Here is a 19,430-nt window from a genome sequence, read left to right as displayed (position 1 = left end):
TATAGGACATTTAAATGATATAATTATATATATATATATTTAATTGGTTTTTTTTTTTTATTAGCCACAATTAATACGTTTGAATATTAATATTAACGTTTCATATTTCACTTTAATTTAGTAAAATGCTTACAGTGTTAATTAACAAAATGGGCTAGATAATTAAATTAAATAGATACTACCTAAATATTATGAAAAATGTAGTCTCGGTATGTAGTTCGGCAGGTTTTGGGACACAACCCGAGTATTGGGATGCCACATCCACTGCTGTTCCCGTCACGTCTGGACTGGTCGCCATATTAAACCTGACGGAATCGGCGACGGTCCGCGGTAGGGATCGCGAGGGGGCCCTTTCCAAAACAAATCCCGATATACACCTTCGTTTTCCCTTTTCGCCCCGGAAATCATTTATGCATCGGACTGAATAAGGCAGTGTGTTCTCAGACAGGGGTTGTCTGGGACGGAGGTTTTGTTTTAGTGTGTTTGAGAGAGAGAGAGATGAGTACTTTGACCCAGCGGAGCTCCGGCCTGGTGCAAAGACGCACCGAGGCTTCGCGCAGCGCTGCGGCCGCAGACAGAGAACGCGGATCCGGTGACGAGGATTACGAGCCTCGTCGCGGAGAAGAGCCGGAGGACGATGACAGCGGCGACTCCAAAGAAACCAGACTCACCTTGATGGAGGAAGTGCTGCTGTTGGGCTTGAAAGACCGAGAGGTTATTGTGGTTTTGCTTTATTTTCTCAGTTGTTGTTCCTATAGTCGATGCTTAACGTTAGCATATTATCTCTCACCATCACCCACAGTTGTCGCTCATTTCGATGCTTATAAATTAGCTCTTTCAAAAATAGAAGAAGCTGAATTCTTAAACTTTGATGATTATTATATTTTGTTTATATATTGGTGACGTTTTGAGATAAAATCAAGCCACATGTTTTCGGTAATGCAATAGCATTTAGCTTGACTTGCACTGCAGCTCCAAGTTCTCTCTTTGACCCTCAAGACTCTCAAAACAAAACGTAGTTCAGTGAACAGAGTTTTAAAAACTGAACGATACCTTTAAATGTCTTAATATTACATATATTGTTTCATGTACCATATGGTAACCATATTGGCATACACTGATATTGGCATATGTAAGTTTACATAAAGCTAATTTTCGTCGCTGTCTACACAATGAGTTTGATGCCGTTTGTGTATTGCATTTTGGTAGATACAATGTTGTTCAAGACGCATGATGTAGGCCATTATCCTAACACCCACGTTCACATTCGTATGAAGCATGTAGATCCAGATACAGCCTGTATAGTCAAAACAATATTTGTTTAGGAACAAGTCCAGCGTAATCTTTATTACAGTGTGTCTTATTAAGGGTCAGATCATCCAGAACCAAGTGAAAATTAAAATGTACTATTTACTGACCCTCAAGCCACCCAAGATGTAGGTGACTTTGTTTCTTCAGTATATCCTAAAAGAACATTTTACTGAAAACCAGTGACATTGGGTATTTGTAAAATGCAAGTAAACAAAATTAATAGCAGAGGCTTCTGGTGACACATTGAGATTTTAAAAGATCACACAGAAATTAAAGTTCTGTTAATTACAAGTCCTTGTGTCATTCAATTTTGCCTGAGACATTTGTACATCTTCAGAACACAGATTAGGAGGTTCTCTCTGAGCCTTCTCAGACAGCAATGGTCAAAAGATGTTCAAAGTCCAGAAAAGAAAAGAAAACAAAACATTGTGAAAACATTGCGTGTGACTTTAGTGGTTCAACTGTAATCATACAAAGCTCTTGGGGCCTGTACCATAGAGCTGTATTAGCTGGCTAGCCAGTTAAGTTTGTTTATTTTGCACCAGTCTTGGGTTATAAGTAATGTGCATGAAGCTTGACTTTAATCACTCATTGTTTGCCATGGTATTATGCAGGAGTTGAACTAAGCTGCCTTTATGGTACCTAAAAGCCTATATTGGTGCAAACAAAACTGAATTTAACCGGCTAGTAGTGCTGGACAATATATCGTTTAAGCATTGATATCACAATGTGTGTATCTGCAATAGTCACAGTGCAGGAATGGATTATTTATTAAGAATAAAGATATTTTCATTTTTTAAAATAATTTATACAATGATGACAATGGTATTTTAAAATTGATTGTTCAATTTCTGGACCTGAATACTATTAAACTCCCCAGAAAACCGTAAAGCACTGCTTATTCCTTTTTTTTTTGCTTGTAATTTATCCAAATGAAAGCAGATGCACTGTATAAAAAATACTTGATCATTTAAATTTATCTAAATGAATGAAATATTTCCAAATAGAGCTGTTCAAGTCATCTGGTGAGAGATTATATTCATATCTCAATATACATATCACAGAAACACTAAATATCGCAATGTCAGATTTTTTCAGTATTTGGCTCTACCGGCTAGCCAGCTAATCTGGCTTCATGGTACAGGCCCCTGGAACAACTTTGTTCACCAATCTCTTCTGTATCAGATAAGGGTGTGTTTTTACTATGGGCTATACAGCCAATGCGTGTTTTGCTGCTGAATTATGGCAATACATCATACTGTACATAGTAAACTTACCCTGACCTGATGTGAAAGAGAAGTAAAATAAATAAATAAATAACAGTCAGATATATAGTTGTTTTTGTTGTGTTTTTTCTGACAAAAGTGTCATTGGAGCTAAGTTTGATTACAGCTAAAGGACAGGTGGAATGATTGACAATGTTTTTGGTTCCTTTTCTGGACTTGGAACATCTTCAGACCATAGCTGTCTGTGGAGGATGAGGAAGCTCTCAGATTTCATAACAAATATCTTAATTTGTTTTCAGAAGATGAGAAAAGGTGTTTATTTATTATTTGTAATCCGCAAATGATTCTGGCCATGTTCCTGTCTGAAGTGTAAGTGTTCTGAAACAGGCTGATGATGTATTTAGTGGACGCAAACTTCAGGAAAAGCTGAAGTACCATTTTAATGAACAATACAGAACACACAATCTTTGTCTGGTTGCTTCTGAGTTTGCAGCCAGCCAAACACATTCATTATCCAAAAGGAAACTTGAGCTAAAAACTGTGATAAAGGTTTTAGGACTCAAATTCTGGTACAGTTTATTTGCATTTTATGAAACATGAAGATAAGATCAGTTTCAGATCGAATCACTTGCATTTTTTTTCTAAAGGAGTCCTGGAGGAGTTCGGCACTGCACAGTATTTTGAAAGTCTTATTCTCTGAAGTACACACTTTAAAACTTAAAATAATGAGCTGATAACATGCAATCAAGTTATTCAAATAATGAAGACGTCCAGAGTATGACGATAACCAGGACTAAGAACAAAGAAATTGCTTTAAGCTCCGTCAAATCATTGGCTGTATTTAGTAGAACACAAAACTCCTGCTGTTGCAGCCATTTATCTATATGTAATCGGATCTAATATTTAAATTAAATTATGTACAGCGATAAAATGTTTTTTTCCCATAAAATTATTGGTAAAAAAATACAACCGAATTTGTATTAGTTATTAGCTTAATTTAAACAGTTTAAATGCTTACAAATGGTAACTAACTTTTGGAGCCTTGTTGTACAGTGTTCTTAAACTAGAATGTAAAGTCCACACTAGAGGCTTAGTAGCTACTAGCTAGTTTGTAACAAAATTTGTACTTCGATTCACCACATGTTCTTAAGGCAAAACGTAGATTGTTGGTCATAAATACGAAGCATTTAAATCATTACACCACTTTAAAATTGTATATATATATATATATATATATATATATATATATATATATATATATATATATATATATATAGCATTTATAGGCTATAACTGGCATATGACAATTAAACGACCAGTTAAATTTACATATTACATAGTCGTGAATGGTTATGCTTGCAAAATACACATGAAGTTATCATAATTTTTTTATATCCTACACATGAAAGCAAAAAAAACAGGTAAAATAACTCCATCATAAAGAAATTATCATTTTATTTGCTAAACACAATTAACACAAAACACTAAAAAAGAAAGATAATTAAAGTCTTCCTCATAAACTAAAAACAAAATGCTAGATTTGGGAGGAAAATAAGGCTGTGGCTCTTCAATGTAAGCTGCCTTAAATATTTAGTAGTGCAACTGTCCCCAGCCGTACAAATAGTCACCGAATTATCACTCAATAATTCAGCATGCAGTAGGCTAAATTAACATGTGAAAATGTTCATGTTTGAACTATTAGGCTAACCAATTAAATGTACAAGCATCTAGCTGTTATGAATGTTTTACAAATACAATTAAAAATTCTTAAAAAGCACTCAAACACTTTTTATTATTTTGAGTTGTTTTTTTTCTCCCAATGTGTCCACAAAATCATTCATTCATTTTCTTTTCAGCTTAGTCCCTTTATTAATCTGGGGTCTTAACTGGGGGCGTAATTAACCGCCTACTTATCCGGCATATGTTTTACGCAGCGAATGCCCTTCCAGCTGCAACCCATCACTGGGAAACATCCATACACACCCATTCACACACATACACTTACCCAATTCACCTATAGCTCATGTCTTTGGACTTGTGGGGGAAACCAGAGCACCCGGAGGAAACCCACAGAACACGGGGAGAACATGCAAACTCCACACAGAAATGCCAACTGACTCAGCCGAGGTTTGAACCAGTGACCTTCCTGCTGTGAGGTGAGCGTGCCACCCACTGCACCACCTTGCAGCCTCTTCACAAAATCATTATTGTGCAAATTCATTATCACAATATTTTGAATTATTAAATATTGCCATGTCTTTTCCACCATTGTGAGCTTCTTCCCTTTAAGCAGGATGTTTACTATGATTGTTCTTAATAAAGAGAGAAGTTTAAAATTAGCCAGTTTGGTGTTTTGGCTAACCCTTATTCAGAGCTATAATAGGTAGTGTATTGTACCTACCTCATTTTCTGGCCTTTTGGTTGAACAGGCAGGCATTAGACAAGGCACTGTTACTGAAGACGCATCTCTTTGCAGCCCATTCATGTTGAATTACTGCCTGTTGCTTTTGTTTTCTCAGCAACAGTGGCTTTTGGGTACAAAATGATTAGTATATTTCAGAAAATTGGTGTTTTTTTAAGCCAATGTCTTGGTTTTTTGCTGTCAATTTGCAGTCTAGCAGTGTCCTTGTCTTGTTTTATTTGCAAATAAGGTGTGAGCTTTAATGGGTGAAAGTACGCTTGCATGATTGGTATTGAGGACAGCTTTTTGATGAATTTTTAAAATCTATTTGAAACATAACTGCTTACACTTGGCATCTCAGACTGTCGAATTATTGCTTTTTTTTTACACAATAGTAGTTTGACGTGTAGATTGGTTCAGATTCTTTCACAGTTATGTTTAGGTGTTTCAAATTCATTCAGCAACTTAGATTGATTTCTGAAAGTTGCAAATGTTGTACAATTTGTTTAGTGTATCAAGTTTTAAGGGTCTTGATCATAGTGAACTCATCTCTATTTTTATTTGATGAATATTTGACCGTGACCTTACTCCATCAAGTACACATTTAATGGATAAAGTACAATAAAGGCCACTGTTTTGCATGTGGTTGGTCTTCTCCAAACAGTTCTGTCTTTAATTACAGCTGTCTCTGCTAGTGTCTGCTTATGTCAGCTTTTAGTGAGCTCTCCTATGTTGTTGTCAGAGCTTAAGTATCTGGTTCACTCTCGTAACAGCACAGTGTAAACAAGAAAACCATAACTAAACATCTGAGCTTGAACGCTGTTGTTTAATGGAGCAATATTGTCACATGCCTTCAGTGCAATTGTTCAATACTTTCATATTTTCATCATATCTTGTTTTGTCTAGGCAGGGAAATAAACAAAGAATCATAAATGGTTATCATAAAACGTCAGTACTACTACTGTAGTGAGATTATTTTGAATAATACCTCTTGCACTTTGAGAGGCTACAGTGATAAACAGAATCAGTGTAAGCTAAGTTTTTATTTTTGGTATAAAGGAATAGTCCTCCCAAAAAGAAAATTCTGCCATTATTTACTTGACCTTAACCAAACCAAAGTTTATTTATTTATTTAATTTTTTTTTGTCTGTTAAACATGCATTCATTATTTTAAAGAATAATAAAAACTTGTAACTGATGACTTCCATCAGATTGGTTTATCTCTACTATGGGAGTCAGTGGGTTCGAGATGGGTCTGGGTGCAGACCTGGTGCAGTGCAATCTGAGCTGCATCCAATGCTTTTTAATGGGCTCACCTAACCCCACCCCTAACCCTACCCCTCACAGTGATGTCACTCGCTCAATTTTAGCGCATTGTGTCTGACATTGCATCGCTGAGTAATGCAATCTCAGCTTGCATCATCAAGGCTGCATCCAGATACTATTGATGGGTTCAGGTTCCAACTTTCTTTAAAATATCTTTTTCATTCATTCATTCATTCATTCATTTTCTTTTCGGCTTAGTCCCTTTATTAATCTGGGGCCACGAAATGAACCGGCAACTTATCCAGCACATGTTTTTACGCATGATGCCACCCATTACCGGGAAACACCCATAAACTCTCGTTCACACACTTACACAGAAATGTCAACTGACTCAGCCGAGACTCGAACCAGCAACCTTCTTGCTGTGAGGCGACAGTGCTACCTACTGCGCCACTGCATTGCCCAATATCTTCTTGTGTGTTTAACAAAATAAAGAAACTCATAAAGGTTTGTAATCACTTAAGGAAGAGTAGGTATTGAGTAAATTTTTGTTTTATGTGAACTATCTCTTTCATTTTTAATGGAAACCTTTTTTTCCCTAAAGTATATAATAAATATTTTTTTCTAACCTCAAACTTTTTACCTTTTTTGTCAGCTTTAAACTAAATTACCAAAGTTTACAAACTAACAAATACAATGATTAAAGGTGCAATTTAAGCAAAAAAAAAAAAAAACACTTGGCAATTCTTAAAATGTTAAGGAAAATGTCATAAGAAGTCAAAAATTTGAGCAATATGATTACTTTTTTGTTGTTCTGTGGTAGAAACATACTTCCATAGGTGATGTAGACCTTTTAAAGGATAAAATATATTTTAAAGTAAATGTATAAATCACATTTTACTTTTTAAAATGAACACAGATCTTTCAAAACATCAGTTGATTATGCACAGTTGTTTTATGAAAAAGCAGCTTGGATATTTGACAGAATTTCCACTTGATTAATCTGTATATTTAATAGCATGTAAAGTGTATTTATATAGCACATTTATTGTGACCATACGCGGAAAGCACTTTACAATCATATGAGGGGGTCTCTATAATTATCAATTGTATAATAATGTTGTAATATTTAGTATTATTATCAATGAAAATTAATTTTGCGTTTTGAGTAGACTATACATGTTCAGTTAAAAGAAAAGTTTGTGGAAGTGTACCAAAGTTACATAGTTTCTCTTTTAAACTTTAAATAAAAATCTAAATTATTAATTATATTATCCACTATTATAAATAATGTAAAAGAAAATGAATTTGTTCGCATTTACATGAAGCTCTGCATTTCAATGAACATGACTTGTTAAAATGTTTGATTATTTAGCATTTCTGTTGTGTCTCCGTCAAGGGCACAGACCTCTAGTCCTATCCTCTTTCAATCAGATCTATTTGAAAACAGTGCAAAGTAAACAGTTCTTCAAAAACACTGGATGATAGAACATTGTGCTTCTATCAATGGCTGTTTGCGCTTGTGCTCCACCTCAGAGTGTTGCCTGTGTTGCCAGTACCTTGAAAGAGGCCTGTTGTTTCTTAGCAGTGGCCACTGGGACGGAGGCTGGAACTGCACAAAGCAGGCCTTGTTAACGCTGGAGAAATCCATCGCTCACTTCATACACTGCTTAGTACGACACAGCAGACTTACTATCCCATGCTGTTGGGCAAAATTTACTTTTTTAGTTCATGAATTCAAATTAGGCACTGACTGAAATTCAAATAGCAGATTACAACAAGCTAAACTGGAATGGCCAGAGAAGAAATTTAATGAATGTCATCATGTCTAACATCGTGTCCTAACTAAACGTAACCTGACAAGATTCTAGAGACAAGCAGTTTGACTGTTTGCACCAAACACAACAGGACAGAAACATTTAAATACCAGCCTATTTGGTATATTATTAGGCATGGGCCGGTATAAGTTTCTGATAGTGTAATAACCTTGCATAAAAATATCACGGTTTCACTTTGTCATAGTATTACGGTTACTGCGGTTACTGTCTTGGTTAAAAAAAAATATATATATATATTTATTTTAAGAAACATCTATAATGTTTTAGAGCAGTAAACATATCTGGCTAAATAATTCAACTTCTGACTTCTGCTCTCTTCATCACTTTTAAAAACACTTCATAACTCATAACTCTTATGATTTCTTCTTAACTCAAAGAAACACACAAGAACATTCACATAAACCAGAAAAACCTTGACTTGCTTGGTTTTAAAACCTTGAAACCAGTTATCGTCCCATGCCTAGATGTTATGGTAAGGTTTAGAATCGAATTAGTACATAATAAACCTCTAACATTATTAAAGGTAAAGGGACTGAGCCGAAAAGAAAATGAATGAATTAATTATTAAAGGCTGAGTGTCTGATATTGGTTAGTCACAGTTCTACCTTTAATTTTCAAATTAAAAGTTTGCCATTTTATTTTTAAGAGCTGAGGTGAACTATCTGCTGCTCCTCTAGGCTTACTTTATAGCAGGGTTGGGCAAAGTTGGTCCTGGCAGGCCGGTGTCCTGCATAGTTTAGCTCCAACTCTAATCAAACACACCTGCTTATAGATTTCTAGTAATCTTGCAGACACTGATTAGCTTTTTCAGGTGTGTTTGATTAGTGTTGGAGCTAAACTGTGCAGGACACTGGCCCTCCAGGACTTACTTTGCCCACCCCTGCTTATAGGCTGGTATGGTAATAAATGTCACACAAAATAATATCCAGACTTAGATTGGTTGCATTTAACATTGAATAAAGCACATAATCAGCACCTGAGGTGTGCATTGTCATATTAGTTTATGCTGTAATGCAATGCTGTTTTTTTATGCTGTTTTGACATAGCAGAAATAGAAACCATTTCTAAAATAGAAATTTATTGTGTCAGCATCATGGATGATTAGGACAAAAACTAATTTTAACAGGGAAAAGACGCCATTTAACGTGTGTCGTGGCATCATGCCACATGCACGCTGTAAAACAATATCTGTATATTAGCAGTTTTTCACATTTTGTCATTCGTTTTTTATTTTCGCCTGTGTATTTATGCTTTTGGATTGCATCATGGTGCCTTAATCTTTCGTCCAACAGCTTCTAACATTGAAAAGTTAGAAAAGGACTTTTATTGACGATTTTATTAATTTAAAGTGATTTATTGTCTGGGCTGGTGTTCTAAATTATGCTACAAAAACCTTGTAAAAATCTGCCAGTACGTTTATTGTTATTTTACACACTTATTTCTCTCTATATTATCTCTTATACATGATAATGTTTCCAACTACTAAAATTTCAGTAAAAGTTGCTTTAAGCTTTAGAGTTATATTTTTAACGTCAAATGGCGACAGAGTGAAGATTAATGCCCATGATGCATTTGACATCCATAAATAAACAGAAAACACTGTTCATTAACTGATATTTTTTTACAGTGTATTTAGGACACGCTTTCTAAGAAATGCAGTTTCACACACAGTCACTAGATCCTCGTGTAACAATGTAACTGGAACAGTCTTCATTTCAGCTACACTGAAGCTCTAAAGTGCATAGCCCTCAACTGCATGTATACTTAATCCGTTGGTATTGTTTTTGTGTAAGGGTTACACCTCCTTCTGGAACGACTGCATTTCGTCTGGCCTGAGGGGCTGCATGCTCATTGAGCTGGCATTACGAGGGAGACTGCAGCTGGAGGCCTGTGGCATGAGGAGGAAAAGCCTGCTTGCCCGGAAGGTAAGACAGACTGTTCAGAGCCCTGGAAATGATCACACTATTGGGAGAGGTTTCCTGTTTTGCATCCCTCCCTTGATAGTGTTTATGTTCTACAAGCCATTCAAGGCATAGTTCACCCAAAAATCATGTTGTCATTTACTCTCCCTCATGTTAATAAAAACTTGTATGACTTGTAATTCCTTGCTTCCTCAAATAACTTATTTTACACCCTCTTTTCTCAAAATTAGCTACAATATTTGTGAAATATCTGTTTATAAACAGATTATTTGGTGATTTAGAGTAATAAAATGACATTTTATGCAATGTAATCAGTACTAGTCTTATATATTATTATGGAACTATAATTCCTTTGCATTTGTTTACCAGCTTTCTATGCAAGTAAAACTGAGCTGCTTTTTGTTTTGTGTTCTCATCATAAATTAGATAGGCCAATAAAAGTTTGATGTTTAGACTAGCCTAAAATAAAAATAACAAAATAATTAGAGCATGCTTTTTCTGTCATATTTTAGACTGGATTAATATTAAACAAATGTTTGAAATAAATACTATGTTGTTTGCGTTGTTTAATGGATTTCAACATGTTAATAGAAAGGATTCAACTTATAACAACAGATGTGCATTTATTAGAATTTTTACAATTGATAAAACGCACATAACCTAGTTCACACAGACTTTGGCTGAATGCACAAATATATTTTTTCTGATTTGCGTGTGATCGACACAACATATTTTTCAACATGTATTCTCTCACCACTAGAGAGAGTTTGCTCACTTGTGTGTGATTGGAGCAGAGATCCACTTTAAACAAAGATGAACAGAGATGTAAATGCGTAACCATGTAGAGACAGAAATGACACGTCATCATGTAAATTAGATTATTAAAAACAATTTCTTTAATATAAGAACAAACTATTTACATATTCTTTAGTAAAAGAACCACAAATGTCTTGTGTTGTGATCTGGAGCTATTACGAGACTAAAATAAATTAACTTTACTTTCAAGGGGAGTGGGGCAACTTCTAATACAATGGTAGGGAAAACACTGGTTTAGGAATATATATTTTAATATCGCACCATCACATTCCGGTGAACCTAGAAGTGTTTGTCTGTCTCTGTTTTCATGTTGGTGCAGGGAGAGGGCACGCAAACAGGGTTCATAGCCCTGATTCAACTGTGATAAATATATATTTTTTAGACATCGAAAATCATCTGATTGTTGATCAGTTCAGTTCTTCCTATACAATGCACAAACTCAAAACAACAAACAATGCATGGCTGAAATTGGAACTGGTTCAAAAGAGCAAGAGCCTCAAGTTGGCTGAAAATCAGACCTAGACTCTGCCCAGTGAATTGAGGCTCAACACATGCTGCAGAAAACAACACTACAACACTTACTTCATTAACTTTCACTTACTTCAATACACATTTTAGATTCAGTCTTTCCCTAGTTTGATGATGAACATTGTTTTCTATTCAACCTAAATACATTAAACTCACTTTGCAAACATTTTACCTGTCCACTCATCCTGCTCCTTATCAAAGGTTAGACTAGCATTAGAGTTATAGATTAGTTTAGTTGCTCTGAGTGGCTTTGACCAAAGTCTCTAACACTTTGAAATGCTTGATTCAGAGCTGAACACAGTAGCTTGGTATAGGGCATTCAGGACTTATAATCGATAAAAAAAAATTCCAGGGCAATTTCTCACTTTCCCTATCGTGTGGAGTCACGTGACGCTGCTCTAAGGATGATTTCTACTTCTGCAGCCACATCTGATCTCTGGTCAAGTAGGATAATGGACCTGTCTTGAGCCTTATTTTGCACTACGTTCAGAAGAGATGCTGCTTATTTTCTTTTAGTTTGAAAAACATTGAAAATTTATTTTGTTTTTTAAAAGTGCAAGTTATTTATTTTTGATTTTTTTTATAAGATAAAAAGTTGCTTGATTTTAGACGATGTGTGTTTTCATTTCAGTTGTTTAATGTTAATAGAAGATGCGTGCTTGCTTCAATTATTTCAAAAACAAGTAATGCACCCTTCATTAAAAAATCTCTCGCTTGTAATATGTGAGCGATGGGTCAGTTGGCGTATTTGTGAGGAGTTTGCATGTTCTTCTCGTGTTCGTGTGGGTTTTCTCCGGGTGCTCCAGTTTCCCTTACAGTCCAAAGACATGCGGTGCAGGTGAATTGGGTAAGCTAAATTGTCTGTAGTGTATGGGTGTGAACGAGTGTGTATGGATGTTTCCAAGTGGTGGGTTGCAGCTGGAAGGGCATCCGTTGCGTAAAACGTATGCTGGATAAGTTAATGGTTCATTTCGCTGTGGTGACCCCAGATTAGTAAAGAGACTAAGACGAAAAGAATGAATGTGTTAATGTTCAGTTAATCAAGGTTTTGATTTTTGGTCAAATTGCCTAGCCCTAGTTTGGTGAACATTACTCCTGGTAATCTTGGGGACACTGATGTGTGTTTCGCTACAGAGCTAATTGGGATCAAACAATATATTCGGAAATATTGGAGCCTTATTGCTTGAGTCTTTGGGTCTCATTCACTTCCATTGAGTTTTAGACATAAAAACAGCTTGTTATGCTGCGTGATGTCTCAAACTTTTATTTTTTTGTTTATATATTTTATCATTGTATAGCAAGTAGTTTGGCCATTTGCTCCTATTTATTGTTCCTAGTCATTTGTGTAGAATTTAGCGCTCAGATGTCCATAAATGTACAGTTGTGCAGAACACTTTTTACCACAAGAGGGAGCTCTTTGATATCAATTGTGTGTCAGAAGGCCATGCTTTTTTGCGGTTGGTTTTGGCTGCTGTAAGTGAGAACTTTTATTATTAAAGCTGGCTCTGATGTATGCCTGGAAAATGCATTACATTTAATATAGGGGCTCAAATGCTTTGGTCTTCAGTTGAAGTAGTTCATCTTCTTCGCTTGATTTTACCCTCATGAGTCCTTTGCTTTGATTTCAGCTGCGCTTTCATGCATTAGGCATTTTTAATGTGTTCAGTGACTCTCAGTTCTTTTTTTTTTCTTAGGTTATATGCAAGTCTGATGCTCCAACAGGGGATGTGCTGCTGGACGAGGCTCTGAAACATATAAAAGACACCCAACCGCCTGAAACCGTGCAGAGCTGGATAGAGTTACTCAGTGGTGAGTTTTGCACAAATCTTTGGAGTTATTTTTAACTTTAATGCATTTTTTACTGTAATTTTGATGTAATAAATTCAGTCTTTCATCAATATTAAAAAGTCTTACGTACAGTTGAAGTCAGAATTATAAGCCCCCTTTGCATTTAAACAAAAAAAAATTCCCAAATGATGTTTAACAGAGCAAGAAAATTTTCACAGTATGTCTGATAATATTTTTTCTTCTGGAAAAAAGTCTTATTTGTTTTATTTTGACTAGAATAAAAGCAGTTTTTTTTAATGTTTTAAAACATTTTAAGGTCAAAATCATTAGCCCCCCTTTAAGCTATATATATTTTTGATAGTCTACTTAACAAACCATCATTATACAATAACTTGCCTAATTACCCTAACCTGCCTAGTTTACCTAATTAAACTAGTTAAGCCTTTAAATGTCCCTTTAAGCTGTATAGAAGTGTCTTGAAAAATATCTAGCAAAATATTTACTGTCATCATGGCAAAGATAAACAAAGATGGTGTGGGATGGCGGCGGCGTTTCGCGAACGAAGGACAAAAGTGAAGAGCGGGGGGTTGTCGCGGATGAAAGTGAGAAGAGTTGGGGAGTTGTGAAAGTGAACAGCGGATGGTTGAGGAAGGGAATCGGTTAAATCAGTTGCCAGATCAGATTTCAGAGGTACGGGATACAGCGTGTTCCGGCACAAATTAAGCCCTGCTACTATCAAAAATATACAGTGGCCGGTGCTGATCAAAATGCTGGGTTCAAGATCCTTTTGCACTAAATTGGAGAAGTGTGATTTCTGGTACCTGCTGCGGCTCTGAGCTCAGTTGAATACGTCTCCTTTTGGAGAGCCAAAGGGTGAGATCAAAGCGTCTGAGAGAAGAAGCTGCCGTCCTCATTCAGAGAGTGGATAAAATGTGCTCAGAATTATATCAGAGCCATAAATTAGGCAGGCTGATGACTAGCAAATGCTCCAGCACCGCCTGCTTTTTGATCCTGAGATGTCTGTTCTCCTCAGCTTCAGCACAGGAGCTGACCGACTGAGCTGCTGCACTCACTCAACAGACTGAAGCATTTAAAATGAATGCCAGCAACTTATGAAAGATGTAAAGCTGCTGCAATCTTGAAACCTTTCAAAACTATAAATGATGTAATGACCTCTATCAGTGTCTAGACTTGGAAAAACTGTTTGCTTGGAAGCTTGCACAAAGATGCACTACATTAATTTTTATTAAATATTTTATTTTTTTTATTAATTATTTTTTAATTATCTTTTTTTTTATTTTATTTTTTAGTAGGTGGTTGATATTTTTGGGGGATATTTAATAGTAAATGGTCATTTTTATGTTTAGATAATCTGAGCCATCATCTAACTTAATCAAAACTCTTATAAATAATTGACTCTGGCTAAGACCATTTTCACACGTTTGTGGGTATTTTTAATGAAGTTTTCCCCTCCATATTAAAAAAAAATCTGTCCACATTAAACCTGCAAAAACACACTGTGATACATGTTAAGGGCTCATCGAACCTACAGGTGCTGATAAAAGCATAACGCAGAATTTTAATATTTGTGTAATTACAGGGCTCGAAATTAACCTTTTTGCATGGTAGCACCGGTGCTCCTAACTTTAAAAATGTAGGCGCATCAGTCAAAATTTAGTTGCACCCACCAGTTATGAGCACCGTTACTACAAGTTTCTTACAAACATATTCATTGCATTTGAAATCAACAGTAATCAAACTGACAAGCAAAAAAAAAATCTATTGCTATATATATATATATGCATGCCTGAGGAAAATATGTCTCAACGAAATCCCGTTATCACAAGAAAATACATTTTATAACAAAACTGAGTGACTAAAGCATACACGGAGCGCTCACCGGCCCTGCATGCACTGCTTGAATGAATCTGTTAATGGTATAACAGTGCTGTTCCCACAAGTGCTGTCTGATATTGCACTGATGCTTTTGACATGTACTGTACCTTATTATATGCATACGTCATGTTAATAGCAATACCGGTCTTTTCATGAGTAGCGATATTAGCTTATTCAGTGTAAGCCTGTTTGCGATGGTGTACAAAGTGTTAAATTTTACATATTGCTGCCCCTTGCACGGCAGACAGCATCTTGTGATTATATGAAGGATTAAACAGAAGCTCTCGTGCTAGATGTGGCTAACAGTTACCTAAAAATTCCATCCCACAGACTTTTCATAGCGGACTTGAAGCCAATGGAAGTCTTTTATCCGCTCTTGGAAAAGTGTAGATGGTGGATCAACATTCAGCACATGATCACAACTAAGATGTGTCATTATTTATAACTTTAGATGCCATGGTTTCTAAAACAAAATCTGTCAGTGTTATCCTCATTCTCATCTTAAGCGCTTTAGTTTTTCGCGTAAGTAGCTATCTCTGTCATCCCAAGCCAGAAGGCGCTGAGTGATTGACAGCTGATATTAACCAATCATTCGTGTTCAGTGCTAGAGCAGTGGTGGGCCAATAAGAAGAGCGCGAAGGCGGAGCAAGCATTACGGACTTGGTTTGTTTACTGCAGCAAGTTGACATGACAACTGTTTTAAACCATTCCTGAGCACTGCGTTTCGCATTTCAGGTGCAGACAAAGAGCTTAGAGATGCATCCTGTGTGAATGTCTCTCAAATCTGCGCATGTGGTGAACATTTTGCAGTAAAAACTGGTCGCACACAACAATTTTAAGCACTCGCAGAAATGCTCCCAAATATATTTTGAGGTCGCATAGATAAAATTTCGGGCGCATATGCGACCAAAATGGTCGCAATTTCGAGCCCTGAATTACATTGCATACAAATCAATGCAAATGTAAGAATGGGTGGATTACCATCCTGCAATGCGAGCGACCAGGAATACGTGACTTAATTGCTGCAAACATCAGAATTTTCCTCAATGATATATTTTTCATTTGCTGTGAACTCAGCCATGTTGGCCAATCAGAAAGGAGAAAACAGTGAGGAATACCATGAGGAAGAAACTCCAGTTGTAGTGTCCACACGACCTCACTAAGTTTCTGAGTATTAGAAAATCTTCTCCCTGGCTAGAGTTTTCAGAAAGTTTTGGTTTCACTCACCCAATAGATTTTGCATAGAAAAAACTACGGTTTTGAAAATACTTGTGGTTATGTGGACAAGGCCTAAGTGAATTGCGTGGTTGCAAGAAGGTTGCTGGTTTCTAAGTTTGCATGCTCTCCCCGATTTGTATAAACTAAATTGGCTGTAACGTGTGAATGGGATAGAGTGTGGGTGAGCAGGCGTGAGGTGGAGGTGTTTGGAGCTAAACTATGCAAAGCTGCGGCCATCCAGGAATTGAGTTTAAGACCATTAGATTAAGTCGTAGGAAAATGAGTGTTAATTGTTACTCTCAAAATGCTACAAATGTATTAGCAACACAATTATAATGTAAAAATCCATTTATATTTTACCTCATTATCCTCAACATTTCTGGTCCAGATAACTTTTGCAGTTATTCATCTCAATCTTGATTTATGTATGTCTAATAAGCGTTTTACAGATAATCACAACCCTGATGTCTACTTTAGCAATCAGAATTGAGTTGGAGTTTCAAATGAATGTATCATGCACACCAGTTGGAGGTAAAGTTTTGAAAGCGATTAGAACTTAGAGTGGCAATGAGGTCTTAAAATATTCTGAGAAGGTCTTTAAAAAGGTATTGAAATGACCTTTAGGATTGCTGCATATACCCAGTGATACTTAACATTTAGGTTACAGCTGCAGAGCAATTTGTGAAAAGATGCGTAACATCTATATGAAAGATGACTTCATGCTGTAGTTACAAATAAAATATTTCTAGTATAAGGAGGATGCTAAATTCATCTACATTTCTGCCAAATGAACCACAAATCACTGAATGTTTTATACTGAAAGTGTTTTGTCTTTCACAGGTGAAACATGGAACCCATTAAAGCTTCATTATCAGCTGCGTAATGTTCGAGAGCGCCTGGCCAAAAACCTGGTGGAGAAAGGTGTCCTCACCACAGAGAAACAAAACTTTCTTCTTTTCGACATGACCACACACCCCCTCACCAACAATAATATAAAGCAGCGCCTTATAAAGAAAGTGCAGGAGTCCGTGCTGGAAAAGTGGGTGAACGACCCTCACCGAATGGACAAGCGCCTTCTGGCCCTAATATTCCTGGCCCATTCGTCTGACGTCCTGGAGAATGCGTTCGCCCCGCTGCTGGATGACCAATACGATCTGGCCATGAAGAGAGTACGACAGCTGCTGGACCTGGAGCCTGAGGGCGAGAGCATGAAGAACAACGCCAATGAGCTGCTGTGGGCGGTGGTGGCCGCCTTCACCAAATGAAGCAGCTTGACTTCTGACAAATATGACGTTTGGACTGGTAAAATCAGGTTTGAGAAGTGGTGGATGAAAGTGGAGTCTCGGTGTCTTTCCTTCCTTGTAGATAAATCTCCCTCCCTTACTTTTCTCCCTGCAAGATCTATCATTGGGTTTCTCTCTCTTGTTGGAAAAGGGGACCAGTTTATTTTGAGTGCCGATGGGTTCCTTCTCACTGTACTGTTGAGATTTACGTTTTAGTATCGCTGCACAAAATGGCTTGTTTTTGTTTTTCAATGTTTTCATGCTTGGATATCTGCGTCGGTTATTGACCGACTAGAAAATATTCAAGAATTTGATTTATGTTTTGTCATCTAATTGGGATCCATTTGTGACGGAAGCTGTGTACATTGCACAGTGGTACGGCTCAACCGTTGCTAATCTGAAAATAAATACACTAGTGTATATTTTTTAATTCGATTTGTTGTCCGTTTGTTGTCTAATAACGAAGGCTGAAAAGTAACCAAAAAAAGGTCATCAGAGTTAGTCCTGTTGGAATGACAGATAAGTTATTTGTGGAAAGGGTGCTAATGCTAACAGCTAACATTCACGCTGCTGAAACAAAAGCCCTGTTTACACCTATGTTTTGGTCAATCAGATTGGGTGTTTAAATCCATCTCCTTTGTCCAGACTACTTTGTCTCTATAAGCAGTAATGCTGTGGTGAGAAATTGATTCCCTGATATTCAAAATGCATTGTTTTTCACTAAATAGATTCTGAGCTTAGTTTTAACAGGAGACGGCGCTGTTTGATTTACTCTCCTTGCTTTCAGTTCCTTATAAATACCACTTGAACTTAAAATGATTAAATAACAAAATTTTTTTCAAGAATTACAAAATTGATTATCGTAAACTGACCAAACTTGCCTGACTCGGCGAATGCACAGCCACTCTTTCTGGAGAGCATTTAAGTATATGTTTATAAACGAGGCTAGAGTGCCACCTACTGTTAAAACTGCTCAAAGTTCAGAATTTATTGAACAGTAATGTGTTAAGAAAATTTTCGATTTGATGCAAAATCAATTTCTTGAATTATTTTTTATTTCCACAGCTCTATGTTGGGACAGAAAGTTTAATAGGATTTTTGCACGGTTTACATACAAGTGTGAAAGGAGATGATGAAAAACGATACTGACTTTGTTCTAATAGACACGAAACTATGCAGAACATTTCCTCAATGAATTTACATTGAGGTTTAGGAGAATAGTTGAAAGACGTTACACTACATTAGTGTTTACACTTTGAGAGTCAAATGTGTTTTCGCCTGTATTTAAAGGAAAAGAAAATTTGACCGATTGATGAAAACGTCTCTTAAAGGTATAGTTCACCCAAAAATTAAAATTCTGTCTTTTACTCAACGTTCACTTGTTCAAAACTTCTTTGAGTTTCTCATACTTGTCAACATTGGGATGTAAAAATACAAGATACCCTTCGAGAAATAAAATCAAGTCATAAAATCACTTTTTATTCACTGTAAATATTGATTAAAGTTATTTTAGTTGTTTAGTGAAGAGAAATGAATCTCTCATTTTGATCCACTGTTTTTCTTTTTTATAACAGAGGTGTCCCTTTAAGAATCCACAGATTACTTTCGTAACCGTTTATGCTCATTTAAGATAAAATTATTTGTTTTTAAAATGAAACACGCCAGGACAGATATGTTCACATATTATTGGGTGAATTTGTTCGTTTAAAAACACACCCAAACTGTGATTGGCTGTGAAGGCCATCGGTTCACAGAACTCACCACTGTTTACTGCATGTAACCACAGATACAGGGACACTGAATCGACATTTGAGCGCTCGTATGTCAGTTTATAGACAAACCACCTGATCAGCGTGACGCTCCAGGGATTGAGATCGACAACAAGACTTCAGGTAGTGAAATATTAATTTCATCATGCTTTCAAACCATATATATAT

At 36.3% G+C, this 19,430-nt stretch overlaps 2 protein-coding genes across 3 annotated transcripts in view; both read left to right on the top strand.

The window, feature by feature from the left end:
• The window catches only part of epg5 (ectopic P-granules autophagy protein 5 homolog (C. elegans)), a 1,176,376-nt gene that overhangs the window by 1,130,242 nt on the left and 26,704 nt on the right, over positions 1-19,430 (top strand). The window lies entirely within an intron of this gene.
• Positions 224-17,928, top strand: golph3a (golgi phosphoprotein 3a). Of its 2 annotated transcripts, XM_087251812.1 has the most exons (4): positions 294-714; positions 9,836-9,967; positions 13,003-13,117; positions 17,051-17,923. In XM_087251812.1, exons 1-4 carry the CDS (start codon positions 499-501, stop codon positions 17,473-17,475), a joined length of 888 nt encoding a protein of 295 aa, XP_087107938.1. In that variant the 5' UTR covers positions 294-498; the 3' UTR covers positions 17,476-17,923.

Source organism: Danio rerio, chromosome 5 (assembly GCF_052040795.2).
Source record: "Danio rerio strain M-AB ecotype USA chromosome 5, GRCz13ab, whole genome shotgun sequence".
In the NCBI taxonomy this organism is placed as follows: domain Eukaryota; kingdom Metazoa; phylum Chordata; class Actinopteri; order Cypriniformes; family Danionidae; genus Danio; species Danio rerio.
Note: the sequence above shows the minus strand (reverse complement) of the source record. Positions and strands in the feature narration are given on the sequence as shown.